The sequence below is a fragment of the Callionymus lyra genome, chromosome 4 (genome assembly GCF_982586985.1).
Source record: "Callionymus lyra chromosome 4, fCalLyr1.hap1.1, whole genome shotgun sequence".
Lineage (NCBI taxonomy): Eukaryota > Metazoa > Chordata > Actinopteri > Syngnathiformes > Callionymidae > Callionymus > Callionymus lyra.
In genome coordinates this window covers 4,952,712-4,972,105 of record NC_141821.1, presented here as the reverse complement: position 1 = coordinate 4,972,105, position 19,394 = coordinate 4,952,712, and the positions used below count along the sequence as shown (strand labels likewise).

Below are 19,394 nucleotides of genomic sequence, written 5' to 3'. Positions count from 1 at the left end.
TAGTTTTAATATATTTATTAATGGTCTTAGTACCAGAGTCGTGACAGTTTGTTACAACATTCTTTCTTGAATCAACACTTTTTTTTTTTTTAAAACTGCGAAGATAAAGTCGAAGGCATCGGTCGCTAGAAAAACTTTGTCGACGCCAAACAAATATATACAAAGAAAGAGGATGAAGTGAGACATAAACATGTCAAACCTCCAGATAATAATCCAGATTATTGGACAAACATTCAGTTCCAGCATCAAAGTTAAAGTTTAATAACAATAAACACGACGTTACTTCTTCATCGTCTCGAACACAGACATCTTTTCATCTCACGACGATGATGTCACGTGACTCGTCTGCAGCGAACCATCCGAGTTCAGTCGTAACTTTCCAGGAAGAGTTTAAATCTCACAGAATGTTTGCGGCCGTTATTGTGCAAAGACCGCGAGCAGGAGAGGAAGTGGACAGGAAGTGAAGAGGAAGTGAAGAGCACTGATGTGTGAAGATGAAACTAAAAAAAAAAGGTTTGTCGGTGGAGAAAGAAAAGATGAAGTGATGGTTGTGTTAGAAACCCAGAGGATGAGGAGCGACGACGCCTCCGTTCTCCACCACGGCTGCAGAAATGTTTCTCAAGTTGTTGAAGATCTGCTGCGACTCTTTAGAGCGAAGAAGCTGGACGTCCTGCACGACCCTCTGGTGAGCCTGAGGGGAGGAGGAGCTTAGTGTGGTGCTGGTGTGCGTGTGCGTGGGTGTGTTTGTGGGTGTGTGCGTGTTTGTGTTTGTGGGTGTGGGTGTGGGTGTGTGTGGGTGTGGGTGCGTGTGCGTGTGTGTGTGTTACCTCCAGACACCAGGTCTCACACAGCATCTTCTCGTGCTGGGCTGAAGGATGACCTTGACTGAGGGAACGAGACGCTCTGAAGAACAAAGGAGGTTCAAAGAGTCAAAGCAGGAAGTTTGTAACAAATGATCTGATCGTTACTAAGAGCTTCGAGGGAGAAACAAATGAAGAACGGATTCATTTAAATAATCCAGTTCGAGAAAATGGTTGAAAAATATGGAATAAACCTTAAACGACAACGACGATCGTCCTGCGGCTACAAAGATTTAATTGACACATTTAGATTAATTTACAATTACAGTAAAGTTTAACTTCATCTAAAAACCCACACGAATAAAAAAGCAGATCAACATAAACAAAATATATTGTAAAAATGTACTCAATTTAAATCCATATAAATTAAATAAACACAAATTAACATGATTTCAAAAAATTAAAAAGTCGGATTTTCCTTTCGATTCATTATTGCAATAAAATAAAGTCACAAAAACATCTAATGAAAGACGATGGATTTACTTCAAGTATTAATGATTATCATTTTTATTATTATAAACAATTAAACGAATGTACAAAACATTTCCTCTATATGGCGTTTATGGTTCAGCAAATGTAACAGCGCCACCTTATGGTCCGAGCAGGTAGAACGCATGGAAATGAGCATGACGTCACGTCCGATCCTTGACACACACTTCCCTCACGTTATTATTTTTAAACAAGTTCTTCTTCTGTCATTATTATTATTCAATATTTCATTAATGTAAAGTCAGTGCATTTCATTTGTGGATCTAAAGTTGTGTTGTATTAGTAAAGGTTTAATAAACTTACAAAATCAATGGATTCATTTCCTTTGGTTAAGACATAAAGTGAAGATCTTCTCTCATCATTCTTTGATTTGAATTTTTCTCCATTGATCTCCACAGTAACTGGCCTTTTAAAGTGAGCCACGGTTTCATGACACAGTGGCTTCACCTCCAAACTGTTTCATGACACAGTGGCTTCACCTCCAAACTGTTTCATGACACAGTGGCTTCACCTCCAAACTGTTTCATGACACCGTGGCTTCACCTCCAAACTGTTTCATGACACAGTGGCTTCACCTCCAAACTGTTTCATGACACAGTGGCTTCACCTCCAAACTGTTTCATGACACATTGGCTTCACCTCCAAACTGTTTCATGACACAGTGGCTTCACCTCCAAACCGTTTCATGACACAGTGGCTTCACCTCCAAACTGTTTCATGACACAGTGGCTTCACCTCCAAACTGTTTCATGACACAGTGGCTTCACCTCCAAACTGTTTCATGACACAGTGGCTTCACCTCCAAACTGTTTCATGACACAGTGGCTTCACCTCCAAACTGTTTCATGACACAGTGGCTTCACCTCCAAACTGTTTCATGACACAGTGGCTTCACCTCCAAACTGTTTCATGACACAGTGGCTTCACCTCCAAACTGTTTCATGACACATTGGCTTCACCTCCAAACTGTTTCATGACACATTGGCTTCACCTCCAAACTGTTTCATGACACAGTGGCTTCACCTCCAAACCGTTTCATGACACCGTGGCTTCACCTCCAAACCGTTTCATGAGACCTCACCAGACCGTCACTAGGAATCTGGGATCCCTGTCGGATCAACTGAACCTCCAAGAAGGAGAAGGATCTTGATCCGACCTCAACTTCCTGTCGCGTCTACATCAGTTTGTCCTCGGTGTGACCCAGAGAAGCCACCAGAACATCTCACCTGGACAGAACCACCACCATGGCGTACAGGTCGATGGCACAGTCGGCGACTCTCCTCAACACGAACTGCTCGTCTGGAAACACAAGAGTTTCAAAGTTTGATACTTTCTAATCTGACCCAGGATCAGCCGCTCGTCTCTCACCGATGATCTTCTTGCCGTGTTTGATCAGCAGATCTTCCACCACGCCTCCGAACTGCTCGATGGCTTTGACCGCCTGCAGAGCAGGAAGACAAGAGTGTGAGAATGTGTGTGTGTGTGTGTGTGTGTGTGTGAGAGAGTGTGTGAGTGTGTGTGTCTAGTGTGTAGCGAGTCGAGGGCGCACACGCACCAGGTCTCCACTGTGGGTCAGGTCTGGATGGATGTTTCCCTGCAGGGTCAGACCGGTGCTCAGGCCCGCCTTCCTGTGAGCATCAAAACAAACATCAACGCTCTTGAAACCATTAAATGTTGCTTCGTCTTCTCTCGGTTTACGTTCGTCTCGACGTCAAAGATTATTATTCGGGTTGATTTAAGGACCAAATATGTTTAGGATAAGATAAGGAACAGAGATGATGTCATGACAACACTTCCAATGACAGTAGAACCAAGTCTGAAAGAAATAATTTGATGTGATATGTATTTATTTAATTGTAAGATAATTTAAAATACAATTTGATAGGAGGGCGACAAAGACTGCTACAAGATTGTCGCTCCTTGTGCGATGAAGGTCGACACCAACGCTCTAATGGAAAGAACATTCTAACAATATTAGCTTCACATCGTTCACTATCATCAGGTCGAACTTCCTTCTATCGTGACATTCTCTCAAACAAAGTCAGCTTAGAATAGAAACGGACAGAAATGAAATAGAAAAAAAGTTGTTGGAAAATACTGATACAGCGATATATCGCTATACGTTTGTTTTCACAATACTGTATCAAAACATCCACAGGCCTGTAACTTTGTGTTTGTTTAATAGTGTGTTTAGGTGAACGTTTGTTTATTCGTTTGTTTAATAAAATTACAAATTATTTTATTATTTACAGTTCAATAAAGTGTATTTAAAATAAAGTAATTATATATATATATATATATATATATATATATATACACTACACTTCTTTTTTAAGAAACACGCAAATATTCACAGCGTGCGTTGCAATTAAACTTCTGGCCTCTAGATGGCAGCAGCCTGTACGTTCAAAAGGAACAATGACTAAGACCATGACTGAGGACGAGAGGATACAGTGACTCCAGCAGCTTTTAAAGCTGATGTTTGGACATATTTTGGTTTCAAAACAAACAAAATCAGTTACGATTTCGTCAAGAGTCATGTGGTCTGTAAATACTGCAACACCAGAGTCAAGTACTGGACAATACCACACATGTATCTTTGTTACTACACTATCACAACACCAGAGTCAAGTACTCCACAATACTGCAAATATATCTTTGTTACTACACTATCACAACACCAGAGTCAAGTACTCCACAATACTGCAAATATATCTTTGTTACTACAGTATCACAACACCAGAGTCAAGTACTCGACAGTACTACACATATATTAACATACTCTAGAACCGAGGAAAAGAACGACCCTGAAGAAGTCCAGTTACCTCTTGGCTCTCTTGCTGAGCTCTCCTGCCAACAGTCCAGCGTTGCCCAGTGGGTTGCTCAGAGCCTTCTTCAGGGTCTTCAGGTTGTTGCCAGCATTCTGCAGCAGAAGAACATGGTCTTTAAAACCTGCCACACACGGACCTTAACACGAGAACTTGAATGATCACCTGGAAGCCATTGAGTGCGACAAACAGCCTGAGGATGTCGTTGGTGCCCTCAAAGATTCTGAAGATCCTCAGATCCCTCATGACTCGTTCTATTCCAGAGTCCTGCACAGAAGAGAAACATTTGTTCATTACATCATTCAAACAATATTCAATAAAGTATATACTTAAAAGGTCAATATAAAACTGATAACACAACAGGAGCTCCAGAAAGTCAAGGAAAAGCCTGAACAAATAAAAACGTCTTAAGATGTTTCTTAAAGGAGTCAGTAGATCATCAAACACAGATGTTTCTTGAAGGAGTCAGTAGATCATCAAACACAGATGTTTCTTGAAGGAGTCAGTAGATCATCAAACACAGAGGAAGATCGTTCCAAAGCTTAGGAGCAACAGCCTGAAAAGATTTCTCTCCTCTGGTCCTGAGCCGTGTGCGTGGAACCATAAGTAGATTCTGATCCACAGACCTCAGAGCCCGAGCTGGGGTGTAAGTCTGGATCAGATCTTATCAGAATTTTAAAATGATCCTGAAAGAAACTGGCAGCCAGTGAAGAGTTTTAAGGATCATAGAAATGTGAGTTCTTCTACTAGAGCAGCTCAGAATTCTCGCTGCAGAGTTTTGTATCAACTGCAGGCGAGACACATCCTTCTTGTTTAGACATGAAAACAAAATGTTACAATAGTCCAGACGAGAAGAAACAAACACATGGATTACAAGATCCAGATCATGTTGTGACAACATTTTACTAAGTTTAGAGATTTTTCTCAGTTGAAGGAAACAGTTTCTGGTCAGTTTTCTCTGGTGTTGAACAAGAGACAATTGAAATCCATTTTCAAATATATATTATATATTATAATATATATATACAAGGTCATTTTTTTTTTACTTCATTCTTCAACTTTGTTCATAATCAAGCGCTTTTAATCAGTGTTTAACAATATTTGTTCGTACGTTATCAGCTATTAACAAAGATGTGACTCATCGACCGTTTCCCGTCCGTCCGTCCCATCAACGTTAGTGTTGAAGATCAAAGTTTACTCTTACTTCTACTAGAGCGGCTCAGAATTCTGCTGCAGAGTTTTATATCAACTGCAGGCGAGACACATCCTTCTTCTTTAGACATGAAAACAAACTGTTACAATAGTCTAAACGAGAAGAAACAAACGCATGGATTATAATATTCATAATATAATCCAGATCATGTTGTGACAACATTTTCCTAAATTTAGAGATTTTTCTCAGTTGAAGGAAACAGTTTCTGGTCAGTTTTCTGCAGTGCTAAGAGAAGTTTAATTCCCGACAACTTTTCACCATCATCTCCACGTCTGTGCAGGAACAGACAAGATGACACTCGTCACACAAGCCTTGTTCAAATTAAGTTAAAGATTTGTTATATTACAAGCATCAAAATAAACCAAGAGTCGCTCCCGGGACGGGGTTTACATGAGGAATTAAAAACCAGTGTTTCGATCGCAAACATGACATCAGAGCCTCAACAGCTTGAAAACAAAGAGAAAGTGACTCGTTTCTTGTTTGCTTTTGAAGCCAGTAATCCTTGTAAACCATCGTTCAAAGAGTGACTGATGAGTGAAGATGATCTTTTGAGCAGGACTGATTTAAAAAGATTAAATAGCATCGTTTAAATCTAAAACTAACTGGCAAAGTAAACTCTATTAACAATATTTAAAACCTTTGCGTCAAATGCAAACAATCAGTGAAGAAGTTTTTCTTCTGCTGAAGACCGACTATGTTTTGGGAAGAAATATTTCATATTTATTCTGCAGTTTTGGGGAGAATTTTGGCTCCTGATCCCAGGACAGCCATTGTGGAGCGTTCACCAACACCTGAACATTTAAAGGATTCTGAGATAAGGGCAATTTGTATGGAATGGTTTTAGAGAAAAATCATTTTCTTCAGTGTTGGGACGAAAAAGTACCTCCTAGTTCTGATATGTGGTTTATGGAACTTCAAAGACTCTATATGGAGGCGATCGGCTACGAACGGACAGGGAAAGCGGACAAGTTTCGACAGATACTGCAGCCTTTCTTGGACTATATTTCGGCACAAAGAATGGACTCCTAAAATGTTATAGTTTTCTTTTGTGTGCAAGTGTTTGACTGGATCTTTTAATTGTTATTGTTTTGTAGTTTTGTGGGTACTGTTTTATTTTGTTGTTGTTTTTATTTTTTTTAATTTACACTCAACAATATATTTATTTGTCATTTTTACAAATGCACGAAACAACAGGTTCACACACTTACATTTTGAAGCTACTGTGCATCAAGATCATCCAAATGATCTCAAGGGTTGAACATTGGATCCAAAGGATTTCATTTAAGTGTTTTAAGTGATTCTAATAAACCACTGAAAAACCCACAGCAAACATTCCCCGTCTCTACTCCTGCAGGTCCACGGGTCTCCGCCCGTCTAAGCAGCTCCCCAACGACACATCAAACGTACACGACCTGAGCCGACAACTTAAAGGAGAGTTTAAGAAGAAAAATGCTTATTTATTAAGATGATTTGAATTGATTTAAACTGCCATCTTCAGGCAGATTGTATCACTAACATGTTATTTTTTGTCATTTTTAATTATTGTATTTATGTACCAACATTAATGTAATAGTCGCTCATTTGATTATGTTATATTTTATTTATTTATTCTATTTCAATGAATCCAAAAAACATGTTCCTGTTACAAAATTGGAGATGAATGTCTGTTGGTGATATTGTGAATCAACATGCAGTTTGTATATTTTCCAGGTTTAACTACATTTTTTTAAAACATTGTGACGACAGGAATCAATAAAGTGTGTTTCGGTCACGTTTGTAGTAACATTTCTTCACAACAAAAGAACAAACCAACAGGTAAATTACCGACAAGTTGTGATTTCATCGTTTAAGGAAGATGTATAATATATATATATATTTTTTTATATCTCCTGGAATTATTTAAGCGTTTTGTAGCTCTCTTTCTTGAAGTTAAATAAATATTAAAAGTAAACATTTAAACATGTTCTAAGTTTTTGCTAAATTGTTTTATCTTCACAATTTTTAAAGAACCATTTGTGGAAAGAAAACAATAATACGTGGTCGACTCACTGCAAGATTCTGACGAGTCTAAATAGTCAACGTTTACAGCAGATAAACACATTCTGTCATTCAAATATCATATGTCATCATATGTCATGTCATTAAATATTGGTTTTTGAGCCCGTTTGGATTGAAGTCACGACTAGAAACAATATAATATTCAGTATCTGTTCACATGAAAACATCATTTATCTTAACCCAACATTTTGTTACTGAACCTTTTATTATACTTTGTATTATTATATACCTTTCAAGTTTCTTGCAGCAGATTTATTTGCCATTTACTTTCTTAACGGATACGTAAGATGAAGACGTCCAGGAAGGAGCAGAGACAACAAGCTTTGGCTCATAAGATCAGATATTCATTTATAGTTGATGATATTTTGGGGTCAACATTTGATTCCTCCTGCATCAGGTCTATGGGAGCACGAGAGCCCCGAAGGATTCAAAGCTATTCACTCGACCTTGGACTCACCTTCATGTAGCCCATGCCGCCCATCACCTGGATACACTCGTCCGTCACCAGCCAGGCCGCTTCCTGTGTGCGGATTAAACGAGCGGATTACATGGAAGCCGAACAAGAAACAAACCCCTCCAGGCTGAACCAACGTTCCTCTGGCTGCAGCAAACGACCACCGATCGCTCAGAAGCCCTGAAGCTTCAACCATTCAAATGTTTAAAAGAGTCTTACGGAGGCAAATATCTTGCTGATGGCTGCTTCGATTTGGAACTCGGACGCTCCGCTGTCCATGTTGCCGCTGATCATATAGGCCATCGACTGGAGGAGAGAATCAAAACCAGCCGTTAAAAACAATATTAAAGGTTGTGAAGGTAAACACACATGAATCACATAAAACACACACATTAGAACTTGTCATACAAGGGATGCATGGAGTCTCACCTCAGTGACGTAATGCAGCATCGCCATGCGAGACAACTTCTCCTGGATGGCTCCGTAGTTGCTGATCTTGCTGCCGAACTGGGTTCTGTTGGCGGCGTGATCCACCTGCAGAGAGACCAGCATCACACTTATTCTCGCTCGGTGAGATCTTTGTTAATTCATCAGGATTTTTCATCCAACTCTCAAAGTAAAAGACCAGAAACTCTGATCCACTCGTGCTATAACTAGAGTTTAAAAGACAATGGTTTCGTGAAACACATTTATTCACTCATTATTTCTTTCTAATACAAACTAAATTAAATTTCTTTCATTTATTTAAACATTTTTCAGCAACGTTTTAATTTAGCATCTTCTTTATATTTTGTAATTTAATTGAATCTATTTAATTCTAATTATTTTTTAAATCATTTCATTTTTTATTCAATTCCAAAAATCTGTACCAGGGCCCGACTGTAGCCAAAACACATGATTCAATTGTTTACATTTCTTTTTAATTATATATTTATTTCCTGATTGTTTTTTTTAACAAAACCCTAAGCATTTGACTAAAACATAAGAATTAAAAAAAAAATGTAATTCTTTTTAAATAGCGTTTTAATTTAGCATATTCTTAAGAATTATAAAAAATTTCTAATTCTAATTTTCTAATCCTAAATAAAACCTGGACCGAAGCACAAACCCATTCTCTCACCTTCACCCAGAGACAACACAGAGGATACCACAAACACATTTGTTTTCGGCCTTTGGGCCACCTTGACCCTGAGATAACACAAGGGTCAAGTATTTCTTGTAAATTATTTTTTTCTTGTTTTTTAAATTTTCAAGAAGGTTTTATTGTAGCATCTTCTTTATATTTTTCACTTTATAATTTTTACTATAATTTAATGTTTAATTCATTTTTAACCCTAAACTCTTCCCTTATACATAAGAATTTAAATAAATTTTTTTTTTTTTTTTTTTCAAGAAACTTATTTTCCTTCTTGCATCTTTACATTTTTCATGCATTTGCTTTGTATTCATTTTTTTATACAATTACATTTTTTATTAACTTTTTAAACCCTTCTCAAATATTTAATTAATACAATTTGTTTTTCTCAAATATTCAAGTAATACAATTTTTTTTTCTCAAATATTCAAGTAATACTATTTTTTTTTCTCAAATATTTAAGTAATACAATTTTTTTTCTCAAATATTCTAGTAATACATTTTTTTTTCTCAAATATTTAAGTAATACTATTTTTTTTCTCAAATATTTTAGTCATACATTTTTTTTCTCAAATATTTAAGTAATACAATTTGTTTTTCTCAAATATTCAAGTAATACAATTTTTTTTTCTCAAATATTCAAGTAATACTATTTTTTTTCTCAAATATTTTAGTAATACATTTTTTTTTCTCAAATATATAAGTAATACAATTTTTTTTTTCTCAAATATTTTAGTAATACTTTTTTTTTCTCAAATATTTAAGTAATACCATTTTTTTTCTCAAATATTTAAGTAATACCATTTTTTTTTCTCAAATATTTAAGTAATACAATTTTTTTTTCTCAAATATTTAAGTAATACAATTTTTTTTTCTCAAATATTTAAGTAATACCATTTTTTTCTCAAATATTTAAGTAATCAATTTTTTTTCTCAAATATTTAAGTAATACCATTTTTTTTTCTCAAATATTTAAGTAATCAATTTTTTTTTCTCAAATATTTAAGTAATACCATTTTTTTTCTCAAATATTTAAGTAATACAATTTTTTTTCCTCAAATATTTAAGTAATACAATTTTTTTTTCTCAAATATTGAAGTAATACAATTTTTTTTTCTCAAATATTTAAGTAATACAATTTTTTTTCCTCAAATATTTAAGTAATACAATTTCTTTTTTCCTAAATATTTAAGTAATACTATTTTTTTCTCAAATATTTAAGTAATACAATTTTTTTCTCAAATATTTAAGTAATACAATTTCTTTTTTTTCCTCAAATATTTAAGTAATACAATTTTTTTTCTCAAATCTTTAATACATTTTTTTTTCTCAAATATTTTAGTAATACATTTTTTTTCTCAAATATTTAAGTAATACATTTTTTTTTCTCAAATATTTAAGTAATACAATTTTTTTTTTCTCAAATATTTAAGTAATACAATTTTTTTTTTCTCAAATATTTAAGTAATACAATTTTTTTTCTCAAATATTTTAGTAATACATTTTTTTTTCTCAAATATTTAAGTAATACAATTTTTTTTTTTCTCAAATATTTTAGTAATACATTTTTTTTTCTCAAATATTTAAGTAATACAATTTTTTTTTTTCTCAAATATTTTAGTAATACTTTTTTTTTCTCAAATATTTAAGTAATACAATTTTTTTTTTCTCAAATATTTAAGTAATACAATTTTTTTTCTCAAATATTTTAGTAATACATTTTTTTTTCTCAAATATTTAAGTAATACAATTTTTTTTTCTCAAATATTTTAGTAATACATTTTTTTTTCTCAAATATTTAAGTAATACAATTTTTTTTTTCTCAAATATTTTAGTAATACATTTTTTTTCTCAAATATTTAAGTAATACATTTTTTTTTTCTCAAATATTCTAGTAATAAATTTTTTTTTCTCAAATATTTAAGTAATACAATTTTTTTTTTCTCAAATATTTTAGTAATACATTTTTTTTCTCAAATATTTAAGTAATACTATTTTTTTTTTTCTCAAATATTTTAGTAATACAATTTTTTTTTTCTCAAATATTCTAGTAATAAAATTTTTTTTCTCAAATATTTAAGTAATACAATTTTTTTTTTCTCAAATATTCTAGTAATACATTTTTTTTTCTCAAATATTTAAGTAATACAATTTTTTTTTTCTCAAATATTTTAGTAATACATTTTTTTTTCTCAAATATTTTAGTAATACATTTTTTTTTCTCAAATATTTAAGTAATACAATTTTTTTTATTTATCAAATATTTTAGTAATACATTTTTTTTCTCAAATATTTTAGTAATACAACTTCTAAAACATGTTCTAATGAAACAGACGTAGCGAAATCTAACTTTAAATCCAAGTCATTCAAGGCTTCACTCACAGCTTTGGTGATGGCTCCCTTCATGGTGCCCGACAGCGCGGCCGCCATGCCGAAGCGCCCGTTGTTCAGGATGTTCATGGCCACCTTGAATCCTCCTCCCACCTCGCCCAGCACGCAGTCGGCCGGGACGCGGACGTTATCGAAGTAGACCTCGGCGGTGTTGGACGCTTTGATGCCCATCTTCTTCTCCGGCGGGCCGCTGACACACAACCAGAGCGGGTCAAGCGAAGCCCTCCACCTCGTCCGACGACGTCCGACTTACCTGGTCACTCCTCCGAAGCTCCTCTCCACGATGAACGCCGTGATCTTGTCCTTCATCTCGCCCGTCTTCGGATCCTTCATGGGCGTCTTCGCAAACACCGTGAATATCTCGGCCAGACCTCCGTTGCTGGAGATGATGGATGAAGACGTGAGGACATGTCGACTCGTTAGAATCACGAGGAGAAAAAAGGCTGGAACCTGATCCAGATCTTGCTGCCGCTGAGAGTGAAGAACTTCCCGCATTCGGACTGGACTGCTGTGGTTTTGATGGAGGCGGCGTCCGAACCGCTGGCCGGCTCCGTCAGGCAGAAGGCAGCGATATCTTCGCCTGGATGAGAAGAGTGTTTATTTATTTTGTTGTACCTCATGATTGAATTGTGTGGATCACAAGAAAGAAAGTTGAATAAAGTATTTATCTTCAATGATACGTTGGAATAACAACTTTGTACATCTTTATTAGGGCTGTGCATTGGCAAGAACCTGCAGATACGATACGCATCCATCTATCCATCTATGACGATACGATTTATATTGCTATATATTGTGATTTTTCTTTAACAATACAACTCCTTTTCTGGCTTTTACAACAAAGAAATAAATACTTTCTCTAATCAAATGTTAAAGTGTTTGTAGGAAAGTGTTTCTCAAAACACAAACAACAAATGTAAACTTATATAAACAATGAAGAGCTTTAACACAAACAACCTGGAGCAACATGTAATATCCAGTATCTGTCAGTGTTTCATTTTTTCACTTTAAACTTTGTTTTAAAGACAAAATGAGTCCAAACATCAGCTTTAAAAGCTGCAGGACTCTGGTGTTTCCTTTGCTGTGTCTCAAATCACATACTACTCTTAGTATGCTAGAAGTTAGTATGCATCAGGATAGTGTACATACTAACTAGTATGCAAATTCTCCACAGATAGTATGTCTCAAATCAAACTCTGCTGCTACACACTAACAGGAAATGACGCGACAGCTTCTTCTTCTACTTCTATTTAACAATGTTTTAACCAGATGTTTGAACACTAGCGACACCTGCTGGCAGCACGTTTTGCAAGTTTGGAAAAAGAAACAAAGAAAAAATATGAGAATCGAAATAATAGCGAGATATTTAAGCTGGTATCAGCAGAAGACGTGTCATCCTTCTACTGCTGCTGAAAATACACCTGTAAGTATATGAATATATATGCATATATATATGACGTAAAAACGTCACTAAGATGGCAGCTGTTTAGGGCGGTTAGTGTCCATCGAACCATGCTCAGTTTTGTGGGCGTGTTAGTACGCCAATTAAGTGTGCATGGCGCACTAAATTTCGCATACTAAGAATTGAGACTTCTAACGCACTAAAAATACTAACTTTGAGTACGCTAGTATGTGATTTGAGACACAGCACTTGTCTTTTCACTCATTGCTGCCATTTCCCCGGTTTTGTGGTTACTGTGTCACGGAGGAAATGTCGAATGTTGCCAACTAGTGGCCGGAGGTTTAACTGCACCACACAATTGAATAAACGTAAATATTTGAGTGTTAATTGTAAAATAAAACATAGAATGATTGTCTTTTATACACACACACTAGTGAAATATAAACCATTAAATAACTGTGAATTAAAATAAAATGTTATTTCTATTTTTTTAATAGAATAGGGAATAATAATATTGTCATAATCGATATTTTAACCACCGCAAGATCTTTACAGGTCATATTTTAAAGTTCCTCTTCGTCTGTTTTCTTGTTTCCTGTGTCAAATTGTCAAAAGTATCAAAAGTTCGAGTATCAAAAACAACAATTTAGAAATTGTCAATCGTTAACAGCCCAATAAAAAGCATACAGTCTCTCCAATAATACCACAATATAAACTAATATATCGTCCACCAGGACATGCAACCACTCACCTGTGGCTAACTTGGGCAGGTACTTCTCCTTCTGAGCGCGATTACCGAAGAGCAGGATTCCCTTGAAGCCGATGGACTGGTGAGCGCCGAGAGTGATTCCGACGCCCAGGTCGTGACTCCCAACGATCTCCACCAGGCGAGCGTACTACGAAGAACACGAGCGTCATTGAAGTGGCTCGTCCGAAAAACTCTGGTCTAAACAATGTCCTTTATATAGGAAAATGTTATCGGAATATGATCTGGAGCTTGTAATCCATGCGTTTGTTTCTTCTCGTCTGGACTATTGTAACAGTTTGTTTTCATGTCTTAACAAGAAGAATCTGTCTCGCCTGCAGTTGATTCAGAACTCTGCAGCGAGAATTCTGACCCGCTCAAGTAGGAGAACTCACATTTCTCCGATCCTTAAAACTCTTTACTGGCTTCCAGTTTCTTTCAGGATCAACTTTAAAATTCTGGTTCTTACTTTCAGATCTATTCATGGTCAGGCTCCTCCTTACATCACTGATCTGATCCAGCCTTACACCCCAGCTCGGGCTCTGAGGTCTGTGGATCAGAATCTACTAATGGTTCCTCGCACCCGGCTCAGGACCAGAGGAGAGAAATCTTTTCAGGCTGTTGCTCCTAAGCTTTGGAACGATCTTCTCTCTCTTTGCTCTTGATGGATCTACTGACTCCTTTAAGAAACATCTTAAGACGTTTCTATTTGTTCAGGCTTTTCCTTGAATTTCTCGAACTCCTGTGTTGTGCTCAGTATTATCTTGATCTTTAAAGTAAGTACTTTTTTGAGTATTGTTTTGATTGTCTAAGCGCTTTGTGACCCTGGTCTCGAAAAGCGATATATAAATAAATATATTACTTACTTACTTTATGGACCAATAATGAATAAGGATTTGATACGGACGACGTCATTCTAGCGGTGTTAAAATGCTCGAAAAAAAACATTAGAAGGACATCTCAATAAAAGGTACAAAAATAAAGCTTATTAAACAACTTCGGACCTTTTATAAACAAAATGTTTTATCTCTGTAATTTCCTCTTTAGTCATATGCTGCCATTATGGTTTCAAAACTATCACAAATTCATGAAAAGGTTTTTAAAAAAAAGTGTGATCCACGAATGCGTGAACGGCTTTACAAATGTGTCGTTGAATTGATGCACACATCCAGTGTGTGAAGAAAAGCCGATTTGTCTGATGCTCCCGTTGGTTTTTGAGATATAAATATGTATATTGAGGTATTTATTTTTAAATTACAAATGTATGACTTGAGTTAAGCCTCGTCAATCCAGTTCGGGCACGACAGCATATTTGTATATTGAAATTAAATCTATACTTCTTTAAATGTGACGTCCATAAACGAGTTACGCATACAGTTACATATTTGTCAAACCTTTGAGGCATTCGTTTTGAATACATTTTGAATATATATAGATATATATATCTATATCGGACTATAAGTCGCAGTTTTTTTCATAGTTTGGCCGAGGGTGCGACTTATATGTTATTTTCACACTAAACCACAAGAGGGCGCTCTAGGCCTGTGTTGATCATTTCCACGTAGAAGAGGAAGCATCTTCTACCTCCGGAGTTAGTTAGTTGTTTAAAAGTGACACGAGGATGAAGAGTTATTTGGAGTTACACGGATGGTTTGGTAAACTTGTTAGTTATTATGCTATAGTTCTCTGAATAACTCTTCATATGTTATGTTAACATACCAGGTTCTCACTTCATGTAACGTAACATTATTCTGTTGTTGCCTCTAGTTTTATTTTAAATTGTCTTTCAAGATCACATGTCTGTTCTTGGTGTTGGATTTTATCAAATACATTTAGCATAAAAGAGCGACTTATACTCCAGTGCGACTTATATATGTTTGTTCCTTCTTTATTATGCATTTTATGTCTGGAGCGACTTGTGCTCCGGAGACACTTATAGTCCAGAAAATACGATATACACTTTCATCTCTGTCATCAGGTCGTGGACGCACCTGAGTGTTGGACAGGCCGAGGCCAGAGAGGTCGGATGGAACCTGCAGTCCGAAGGCACCCATTTCTTTCAAGCCCTCCATGGTTTTATCCTCCACCTTCTCCAGAGCGTCGTTCTTGGCTGCATCGTTGACTTCCTGCAGACGGACGGCAGGAATCGAGTTGAAGAAACTGTGACTCGAGTCGACTCGGTCTCAACTCCAGTTTACCTCGAAGAACTTGCAGACCGGGGGAACAAGCATTTGAAGAAACTGCTCCTGCTCCTCGTTCATCACTACACAACACACACAAAAGACACACCGGTGAGTTTTTACCAAGACTTCTTTAAAAGGGTCTTTGAGGATGTGGACTTGAGTACCTGAAGGGTAGGGGAACACCTGGGCTGTAGCGATCTGTCCCTTGAACATATTCACAGCAAATGATTTTGATTCCTGCCAACAAAAAAAAATCAAAGTAAAATAGTTAGTAAAAATAATGTCTCTAATGATGTGTCTCAAATCGCATACTAGCGTACTCATAGTTAGTATTTTTAGTGCGTAAGTGCGTCTCAATTCTTAGTATGTGAATGTAGTGCTCCATACACACTAAATTGTCGCTAAAACGCCCACAAAACTGAGTATGGATCGATGGACACTTTCTACACTAAACGGCTCCATCTTAGTAAACGAAAGTTACGTTTTTCCAAACTTGCAAAACGTGCTGCCAGCAGGTTTCGCTAGCGTTCAAACAGCATCATTAAATAGTAGTAGAAGAAGAAGCTTTCGCATCATTTCCTGTTAGTACGTAGCAGCAGAGTTTGATTTGAGACATACTATCTGTGGAGAATTAGTTACTAGTTAGTACGTACACTATCCTGATGATACTAACTTCTAGCATACTAAGAGAAGTATGTGATTTGAGACATACTATCTGTTGAGAATTAGTTACTAGTTAGTACGTACACTATCCTGATGCATACTAACTTCTAGTATACTAAGAGAAGTATGTGATTTGAGACATACTATCTGTGGAGGATTAGTTACTAGTTAGTACGTACACTATCCTGATGCATACTTACTTCTAGCATACTAAGAGAAGTATGTGATTTGAGACATACTATCTGTTGAGAATTAGTTACTAGTTAGTACGTACACTATCCTGATGCATACTAACTTCTAGTATACTAAGAGAAGTATGTGATTTGAGACATACTATCTGTGGAGGATTAGTTACTAGTTAGTACGTACACTATCCTGATGCATACTAACTTCTAGTATACTAAGAGAAGTATGTGATTTGAGACATACTATCTGTGGAGGATTAGTTACTAGTTAGTACGTACACTATCCTGATGATACTAACTTCTAGTATACTAAGAGAAGTATGTGATTTGAGACATACTATCTGTTGAGAATTAGTTACTAGTTAGTACGTACACTATCCTGATGCATACTAACTTCTAGTATACTAAGAGAAGTATGTGATTTGAGACATACTATCTGTGGAGGATTAGTTACTAGTTAGTACGTACACTATCCTGATGCATACTAACTTCTAGTATACTAAGAGAAGTATGTGATTTGAGACATACTATCTGTGGAGAATTAGTTACTAGTTAGTACGTACACTATCCTGATGCATACTAACTTCTAGTATACTAAGAGAAGTATGTGATTTGAGACATACTATCTGTTGAGAATTAGTTACTAGTTAGTACGTACACTATCCTGATGCATACTAACTTCTAGTATACTAAGAGAAGTATGTGATTTGAGACATACTATCTGTGGAGGATTAGTTACTAGTTAGTACGTACACTATCCTGATGCATACTTACTTCTAGCATACTAAGAGAAGTATGTGATTTGAGACATACTATCTGTGGAGGATTAGTTACTAGTTAGTACGTACACTATCCTGATGCATACTTACTTCTAGCATACTAAGAGAAGTATGTGATTTGAGACATACTATCTGTTGAGAATTAGTTACTAGTTAGTACGTACACTATCCTGATGCATACTAACTTCTAGTATACTAAGAGAAGTATGTGATTTGAGACACAGCATAAGACTTTTCTAAAGGTGTGACACAGGTGTGACACAGGTGTGTGGATCCGACACGTACTGCAGCAGTCGCAGGCTCCGCAGAAGCAGCAGACTTGGTCGCCACGGCTGCTGGTTTGTCCAGAACCGCCTGCACAGGAGAGACGGTTCAGCACAAGTGTCTTCTATAAATATCTTTCACCGGGTCAACAATGGAGACATGTTGGTCTGGACAATAACATCTCATTTAAAATGGTGACAGAGTGACAAAACACTAATGTAGGATCTAGAATTCTGAAGACAGAAATTGTAGTCGTTGAAAAATAACTTTACAGCTGTATTTACAGAAGTGTGTCACCTTCACGTCTGGGTCATGTGACCACTGAACTTTCACCTACATTTAGTAGGAGGGGGGGGTCGTGTCATAACAGTAGCAACTAGAATTGACCATAAATCGAGGCAAACGTACACTAAGATGAACTGTAAACATGATGTTGTCAGACGATCGTACCTGAGCAGAATGACTCGCGTACAGACGGTTGTTGACGGCGACAGTCTGGCGTTGACCTCTACAAGAACATCCACGAATAGTGTTATTATTTTACCGCATCTTTACACAAGTTTACCTTCTTTTTTCTTTTAAATAGTGTATTTTTGGACAGACTTACCCAGACATCGCCGAAGGAAACCTCAGAATTGTGCCATTGAGGGCAGACTGGCTCACCTTACGAAGCAGCATCTTTTTAGCTGGAATTAAATCTTTAAAAATACAATACAAACAGTAAATAAGAGATAAATTGTATCAACGATTTAAAAATAAAACTCGAGTTGACATCCGGTTGTTGTTACGTGACAAGACTCGGGCGCCTTTGTAACAGCAAATTATTTTTAAATGCGTTTCTTATATTTAAGATTCGTGTTACAAAATGAAGTTATTGAAACTAACCTGGTAAGTTTATCCTGTTGGACCGAACACCAGTCAACCTTCCACTCGAATGGATCGTTTCTTACACCGGACCCGGTTTGTCGGCCTGACCGCAATGCCTTGTGGGGATTGTAGTTGGTGTCGCGTATCAACGTTTTAATATTATTATTTTCAAATATTTAACTACCACCTTTGGAAATAAGAAACCGCTTTTTTAGTAAAGTTGGATGAAGATGAAAGACGTCATTTCTATCTAAGTTATTTTAGAAATAAACTCATTTGGAAGCGCAATGCTGTCATCCGATTTTTTATTTTAAAATAATTAAAGGGCTCTCTGCCTACATGGTTGTCCCTGGCAATAAATAAATACATTATAAACTTGTTGATTAAGCAAATTTAACCTGATTCAGCAGTTTTACTTCACTGCTGTGCGTTAGCTTTAAGGTGGACGCTGTAAATATTAGTAGTCCCTGCATATGCCTGCATGCTTTATTTAGCTTTTTTAAGCTAATATCTTTTAAACGTTCACATTATTCAAATTATTCTAGTTTAATTCATTAAATGATGATCTAAAAATAGATTCCATCTATTATTACAGTTTATTAAAAAGGAAATTTGGAGAACAATTGATCAGGTGTTGAGAGAACAGCTATGTGACGCGACATTCAGGCGCCTCCTCCAGGGAATAGCGCGTTCTCATTGGCCTTTTAATTGTGCATCATTTATGTTTTTAAATGTTTTCCTAAATTCGTGGTTTGATTTAATACAAAGAATTTGATAAATCTCTGATTTTGTTTACTTGTTTTAATTTATATTTGTGTAGAAAAAAAAATAGTTTGTTTTAACATCGTTCAAAACAAGAACTTCCGGTGCGGTGAGTC

At 36.1% G+C, this 19,394-nt stretch overlaps 1 protein-coding gene across 1 annotated transcript; it reads right to left on the bottom strand.

Annotated features, from left to right (window-relative positions):
- acadvl (acyl-CoA dehydrogenase very long chain) lies at positions 1-18,639 on the bottom strand. The gene is made up of 21 exons (XM_087788543.1): positions 18,535-18,639; positions 18,257-18,347; positions 18,100-18,157; positions 17,671-17,739; positions 15,923-15,995; positions 15,774-15,838; positions 15,567-15,701; positions 13,582-13,726; positions 11,879-12,008; positions 11,682-11,807; positions 11,420-11,618; positions 8,332-8,436; positions 8,122-8,208; positions 7,906-7,968; positions 4,343-4,444; positions 4,175-4,272; positions 2,905-2,977; positions 2,718-2,790; positions 2,576-2,648; positions 828-903; positions 1-691 (listed from the first exon to the last, which is right to left on the bottom strand). Exons 2-21 carry the CDS (start codon positions 18,325-18,327, stop codon positions 554-556), a joined length of 1,959 nt encoding a protein of 652 aa, XP_087644669.1. The 5' UTR covers positions 18,328-18,347; positions 18,535-18,639; the 3' UTR covers positions 1-553.
- Between the last annotated feature and the right edge of the window lie 755 nt (positions 18,640-19,394).

Coding starts and splice junctions, on each gene's coding strand:
- acadvl (XM_087788543.1), bottom strand. CDS start 18,327: ATGCTGCTTCGTAAGGTGAGCCAGTCTGCCCTCAATGGCACAATTCTG. Junction 12,009..13,581: donor CCTGCCCAAGTTAGCCACAG/GTGAGTGGTTGC, acceptor CTTCTCATCCAG/GCGAAGATATCGCTGCCTTC. Junction 692..827: donor GTGAGACCTGGTGTCTGGAG/GTAACACACACA, acceptor TCCTCCCCTCAG/GCTCACCAGAGGGTCGTGCA.